At 42.0% G+C, this 7,667-nt stretch overlaps 1 protein-coding gene across 1 annotated transcript; it reads left to right on the forward strand. All coding sequences in view use genetic code 11, as the record gives it.

Annotated features, from left to right (window-relative positions):
- Positions 1 to 353: 353 nt before the first annotated feature.
- Positions 354 to 6,062, forward strand: EGR_02181 (hypothetical protein; the record flags this gene model as incomplete). Its single annotated transcript, XM_024491430.1, has 4 exons — positions 354 to 468; positions 893 to 1,024; positions 3,874 to 3,934; positions 4,241 to 6,062. 4 exons carry the CDS (start codon positions 354 to 356, stop codon positions 6,060 to 6,062), a joined length of 2,130 nt encoding a protein of 709 aa, XP_024354283.1.
- Positions 6,063 to 7,667: the final 1,605 nt, after the last annotated feature.

Consider the following 7,667-nt stretch of genomic DNA (forward strand, 5'->3'; position numbering starts at 1 on the left):
GTTATATAGAATTGGGGGCAGATTAGCTTTTCCAAATGTGAGCTAATGTCCAATTTGGCCGTCAATTTTGATGTTAGCATTGGCATTCAAAAGTATGCATTTGACAATGCTAAATGAACACAGCGAATCGTCGGGAGACCTATAACTAAGTGCTGTCCAGTGAAAATTGATCAAATGTAGTGAGGTTTGAGTTCACTGAAAGCTGACAGGGTAATCATGACCAAAAAAGTGGTTCAAAGCTCTCAACGATGCATACCAATGCTTGGGAATCTCTCACAGTTGATTTGTGCGACCTGGGAGGGCGTAGGAGTTACCCTGACCTGAGACTTAATCGTATCACTACATGAGCAAGCATGGCAATCACTTTGAAGCAGCAGACTGTAAAGGAGCGGAGCTCCGACTTCATTATTGATTTTCTCGCCTCACCAAGTGGTGCTCAGCTTATCTGCGCTGTCGCTCAGGCTCGGAGTAAACTCGTCGCGCTGGCACATCACCATGCCTTGTGATTGCGAATCGGGTTACGCCACATTGACACACGAATACACGATCGTCCATTGAGCAAATCATTGTGCTTTCAAAGCTCACCCCTGTGCAAAGGTGGCACGCACGCACACATACACTCGCATTCACATGCACAGGTATGCGCACACCCACACGACTGACCTAGGGTGAGACATGCAGGCTCGGTGCCAATACAGTTTGCTCAGTTGCCTCACTGTGAGTGAGTGAGTGGGTGTGTGTGTGTGGGCGTATGTACGCCTGTATGCAGTCGCGTGCGCCATTGCACATTTGAGTGCTTCCATTGCTCCAACCAGTAGGAGGCAAGAACGCGATCAAATTGGCATTGGATCGTGGTGATAGATTGCGCCTGTAAAAGTGTGTGCACTTGCAGGCATAGGAGCTCAATTTTGCCCCACTACTCCTGGCTATCAGTTCTGTCTTCACTATCCAGAGAGGGAGAAGGGAAGGATTTATGCAATCACAGGTCTTCTAAGCTCCTCATTAGGACATACTTTAGAAACTGGTGAGTCTAGCTTCTTGCTCTCACAATCTTATCCTTGAGCAAATTCAAAATTTAACCAAAATTTGCTTTACAAGTGCACCCTTAGGAACAAATCACAATTAAAAATCCAGTAAAGTTTTGAGCGGTCATAAGTCATTTAGAATATTCTACATTTTAAACTACAGTAACAACTTTACTATCAAAGATAAATTAATGCGATATAAAATTGCTGGGTTGTGGTTATTTTTTTTTGATTAAGAAATGTCCTTTGGAAAATATGACAACAAATCAAAGCTTCTCATCCGGATTATTTACCCCTTCTTTCCAATAAATACAGGCACTTGAACAAACCTTGCAGATAATATTGGTGAAGAGTGGCATTGAGTTATCTATTTGTTGGATTTTTTGAATATCTCATTAAACAGAACCGTTTTATTGAATTCCACATTTGGGAATTATATTGTGAACATAATCACACTTAAAGGCTGAAGTTTGTTTTCTTACGCGGGTTTTGTGAAGTCAGATTTATGCATTTGTATTGCTGCAAAAGTGATTGCGAACGCTTTGCTATCAGGGAGTTAATTTCTAAGCAAAAAGCATATCTAATGATAATTTTCTAAAAACTGCATTAGTGTTAGTACCCATTATCTGAAAAACCGTGAGTCATCACTGAATTGCTAGTTGAGTCAGGGCTAATGACTGGAACAATAGCTGAATCACCGAGGCCGTTAAAGCTATTTAGTGGCCACCGAGTAGGCCCACAATTTGCTGCTTATTTACCAAACAACTCTACACATAAGAGGTGTCATCGGTGGATATGCAAATGTATCCGAAGGCAGTCGACGTATATGACCAAAGCCTTTGATGCAAATTAAGTCTTTGGCACGTAATCACATCGTTCGTCACTAATCGGAAGCACTGTCGACACTATGCTCGCGCAAGGAAAGTTCGCTGAGCCAGCCCTATCTAATAATCACTGGAATAAAATTTGCGGAGATCAGTTGTTTGTATCCGCCACCTTCATTCGAAAATTAAATTCGGATTAGGGGATTATGAGATAGCATGCAATTTTGATATTTACCGTATTTGCTGACCTAATCGGCGGATTATGGCAATCCATTGCTGTCTTTGTGCTAACTTCCCGCACCTTATATAGAAAAGACGAACAGCCGACACGCACTGTGACACGTCACACCTATTATTCACGCAGGTTCAAGCACGACTGCACTTACCAGGCCTCACTTGATCAATTATTAAAGAAGGACTGTTCAAAACACATGCACATATGGTAAGACTTCAGTGAAATTTCAAATCTGGCATTCTGACTCCTTTGCTCAGCTTTAAGAAGTCACCATGAGCTCTAAGTGACAAAACATTATATCTGATGTGTTGTTAGACTGTCGTGAGTGTCAACACACTTATGCTGGAAACGTTGTATGATTTGCATGGTGTTTTTTCAAACCATCCACACACACACGCACTTAACAACAACACTTTTTTGTCGATCATGTGCATATCAGTAGCACTTCCTAACTATAGTCTTGCTATGACTTTAAAAAGGAAATTCAAACCTCATTATACCTCTATAAGTAAAAAAGATTAGGAGTACGATCTGAAGATATCAAGCTATGATTTGAGGGGCTAGAGACATAAAAATGACTGAGCTAGTCACACAGTTACCTTATTTGCCAGCAGAGAAATGATTTAAGTCATGGGGTGTGCTGCGAAATAGGATAGAGATGACAATTATTACCCTTTCAATTTTACAAAGCGATATTATGTGGTTAGTCTTTTCATAACCTACTGGTAACTCATTGACCCATATGAGGATTGGATAATGATGGTTCTAGTTAACACATTTTCGTTTCACAGTAACCACGATGCAAATGCTACCCCATTTCATTGGTCCATTGCAAATAAAAAAGTGGACTTGTAAAGCTTTTAGGCATCCGTTTTATCGGCTTAGCCCGTTATATGTAAGTGGTTTGTATTTGAAATTTTGCAGTGACTTTGCCAATCTGATGACACTCAGATCGTCATTTTTAAATAAGAATCTACCATTACATTTGATAAAATCTGATGTGGCGCTTCTTGTGCAAAGCATTGTAAATTCACGCTTTTTTTTCGAAATTCCCATAATCTGATGTATAGAAAACCTAGTATCCAAAAATAAAACATCTACTAAACACTGAAATAGCTTTAATATCTTGCTTTTATCCCTTACCTTGGGTGACATTTAAAGTAGCTTCTGCACTAGGGACTGAATTCACAATTTCAAATTTCAAATTTTTACACTTAAACCGCTTGTTTCCCAACGACTGCCTGTTGAGAAGTGAGTAATTTTAAAATAGACTGGGTTATTGTGAAAAATGCGCTAAATTCCACGTTGCTTCGTTTTTTCTGGCCCGACGTGCACTAATGAAGTTGCATTATCAGCACAACACAGTGTCTCATTAAGGTCAGATCATAATAATGACGAAAACACTTTCATTGAAATGTGACCAAGACCCAGTAGCTCTCTAAAAGCACAGTCTGCATGCTACATAGATATTTTACGAATGGGAGCCGAGTAAATAGACCCACTAGAAATAAGGTAGCCCAGACCGGCTACTTCAACAATAATCTTTGCACAGGAACTGCTGCGCCATTGACGAATACGGACATGATAGGCTGTAAAAAATTTTGCAGCCACACTTACCTGTACTGTTTGATGAAACACTGGTAGCTTTTTTATTAATTGATTGGTGGTGCGTAAAGGAGTTAGCATTGGCGAGTTCCACTGGTTGATCGGGCCTTTGTGAATGTAATAAGTCGATGTGATTGGAGACCTCCCCTCTTCTCACCTCATTTATACTTCTCTTTTATTTTAGCAAGTACAAACGAGCCTCTATTGACGTTACCAAAACCTGATTCGACAAACCAATGGCACAAGTAACAAAAAAGTACGTATTTCCATAACTTATTTCTGGTCCTGAATGAGGCATGCTACTGTAGTGAAATAAATTTAAGTTTATTCGGTAAAAGGGTAACTGAGATTTTGCTAAAATGAAACCCTAACTGTAAGACCATTACATATTTAATTGTAGGATTACATTTCAAAATTTTTTTGAGCATTACACTGTTCAGAATATAGATTCTTCCTAAATGATCTGAATCATTCCCGCGGCATCTTTGTCATTATTAATGAATTACCATAAGTACCTGTTTTATATCACAGCAGTTCATTTTGCACTTAAGTACATCCGATAGCGAGGAATGGTCGCGAGGTCAGGGTGAATTTTTCATAACCTCTCGATCAACGGTAACGAATCGCCGAACTGACGTCACATCGAAGACCTTCCAGAGCGGTAGTAATGTCGGCAGCGACTCGGAGAGTAAACCGACCAATCGTCCTCAGTACACGGTCTACCGCAGTGAGGATGAGGTACCCTACCAGAAGTCCAATAACACCACTGCAATCCATGTTGACGTGCGCCCCTCCCATCCGCCCGTCGATGTGGCGATTCGCCGCATATCCACGACTGGCGAAGACTGGATGGTGTCGGGAGAGCCGCGAAATCATGTGTACCCCACTGAGACCCTTATCGTGAGTCCTCCAGCTGCTCGCACTGGCAGTCGACGCCAAAGACGAACCCTTCGTCAGGGAAGTGAAGCTCGTGTTGTCACCAAAATGACCATTCCTCCGCTTGAGCCAACTAGTCTGGGCAGGCCGAGAAATCAACGAAGTTACTCCTCCGATATCATTCGCGAGACAGAGGCTACTTCTCAACGCCGCAGACAATACGAGCAGTCTTCATTAAACAATGCTTTTCGGCAGATGAACCTGCAGGACCAAACAGGACGTTCGCAGTCAGTCAGTCGACGCAAAAAGGACTCAGTTCATCATCATCACTCACGGTGCTACGGCCACAAGCACTCCAAAATCCGGCCAAGTTCCCGCTCGCGTGCTCGTGACATATACGGAACTTTACGTGGTATACCGATGACAATAGGCTACACTACTCCCACGTTAGCCTTCTATCCCGATTGGTCGGGCAGCTTTGCACCTGTGTCGCCAGCAGCCTACTACTATCCAGATGATTACGCAACTCCAGTGCCTGGTGTACCATACCTCCCCTCGCCAGCCATTCCGATTCACTACAGCCTTCCGCGTCGATACCCTCCAATGGCTACTATCTATGGACCCAGATCGGGCATTCCGATGACCACAGTTCCATCAATGACTCCAGGGACTGCTCAGAGGTTCCCTCCAGTCTATCCAAGGAGCGCCAGAACTCCGAGTCAGTATCACTGTGTATGCTGCCCCAACAGGGCTCACCAATGCACCACAGAGAAAAATTCACGTGTCTTTAATTTTGAAGGTGATCAATGGGAAAGCGAAGGCCCGACTCCGAGTAATCCAAATCAGTATGGACGTAGCACTCTAACGAAACGCACTCGCTCAAAACAGCAGTTCTTTGAGACACAACGCATGCAGGCACAGTCTGGTATGACTGCATCGATGGACGCTGGTCGAAAGTTACACCAAACACCGACGGAGTTTGAGGTACCTATTCAGAAGGAGACACCCACTGCGATGCCCTATGGGCTAGTTTCACCAGGAGGTACGCTGAACGAAACCACTTACACTTCTCAAAAGTATCAAAATACCTGGAATGCGACACTGTCACCAAAGGGTGTTGTAGCAATGCCATCATTGCACGGCGAGGTAACACGAGACGATGGATTCCCACCTGATTATGTGGACCTGACTGACGTGGGCATTGAATATACTAACGGAATGGATGACGGTGAGGTTAATGCGTCATTGCCACCACCGGATAAGAAGGTAGTTCTTCAACTGGCAGAGTCAGCTCTCGCCACAGCAAACGGCCCAACACAGGTAGCCGCTACTTTAAAGAAAGCAATGGACGATAATTTCGGACCCGTTTGGCACGTGATTGCTGGCACTGGAGCCTACGGAAGCAATATCGCGAGTCTTGGAGGGCAACTGCTTCATTTCAAAGCATTCGGCTGGGCCTTCCTCATTTGGAAGACGTCTGACCAGCAACCGGAGTAGAAAAGGCTGTCTAGAGGAGTAGTCTTCGCCTTTCGAATTTTGTTAGCTTATACTTCTGCTTTTCTCCTCTTATTAAGTAGTGACCGCTGGAAGGAAATGCACATATTATGCACTCTTGGAGTGAAAGTTGAGACTTTTCAAACACATACACACAGATATTCATCAGTCCACCCCATCATTCGTTCATGCGTACACATTTACACTGCTCAATCTCACTAGTTTAGAGACAACTTTCGCGATAGAATTGTCTCAAACCGCCCGTCTTCTTTCTTTCTCTGCTGCCCATGAAACACTGACTGTTTCTTACCATTGGCTTTCGCTAATTCCTATACAATTTGTGCTGAATTTCAACTAATTAATAACCATAGTTCTTAAAATACCGAATTAGAACGTCTTTTGTCAAGATCAAATCCTCTAAAAGTAATTTATAACATAACTCCCGTTTTGCCATTGTCTTTAATAAATTCCACACAGCTGGATACACATTATTAAACAAATGAATCCGTGGTTTTGCTCAATTCATGGGAAAATCGCGCAATTATTTACCAAAACAAGGTAGATTGATAACTCCCAGTTTCAGTATTAAAATGCATGTGATACAATTATGATTATGTAGTGCTATACACACTGATGTGGATGAACTAGGCCTCTATCTGTTTCCCTGTTGTGACCTTTGAGTTCATGGCAAGGCGGGGTTGGTACTGTTATCATACTATCAATTATAGGCACTTGCATTCACGAAGCAAGCGCTGGCCAATCAATTTCGTTTATACGAAACAATTTTTTCGTAATTCTTTAACAGTTTCTACTGCATTTATAGCTGATGTTAGATGTGAAAAAATGGGTTATTTTAGACGAAGTTTAAACCTAATTATGGTTTACTGAATCATAGACTGACTCGTTTACTCACGTGACACCCAGGAGGATATATCATCAACTCTTTACTTAAAAGAGGATGCTAACCTTATGTTGGACTTTTAAGAGGAGATAGGGTTTGCGTAGATATTAACGATGTGTATATAAACACTATACATGCCAAGGAAATGGATTAATAAGGAAATTTGTGTCAAATTTATTTCAGTGCCGAGATACGCGACTTTATGACATCTACCTTACCTTGATTAGTTTTTACCACCTGTAGCTAAGTGAGTCATGTCGTTAGCTCACTTTTAAGGTGAGATATACTTCTCAGCACTAGCAATCGTGATTTCTGGAAGTGTACCCGTGTCAGTTTATGGTTGTTGCCGTCTCTACTGCAGCACCTATAAATTGCTCGTAGTAAAATCCTCCAAAAAACTCTACCGTTATGTGAATCATCACATTATACAGTAGATGGTGCGCTGAATAGGCTGTTTAATAGACTGAATAAAAAGAGTTTACAGTCATGGAAATTATTTCATAGTGAAGCCAGTCAGCAGACTTTTTAGCCACATTTGAGCAATTGAAATGCACCATCCAGTGGATGCAATTAACTCCAAGTAACACTTTCCAATTATTCAACTATGGAAGTGAGAAGATCACACTCGCTTTGATCTGTGCCCTTCGCTAAACTCTAGTACGGAATACTATTCTACTCCATGAGAAAATAATCCTCCTTTGCATAAT

Source organism: Echinococcus granulosus (assembly GCF_000524195.1).
Source record: "Echinococcus granulosus chromosome Unknown EG_S00009, whole genome shotgun sequence".
In the NCBI taxonomy this organism is placed as follows: domain Eukaryota; kingdom Metazoa; phylum Platyhelminthes; class Cestoda; order Cyclophyllidea; family Taeniidae; genus Echinococcus; species Echinococcus granulosus.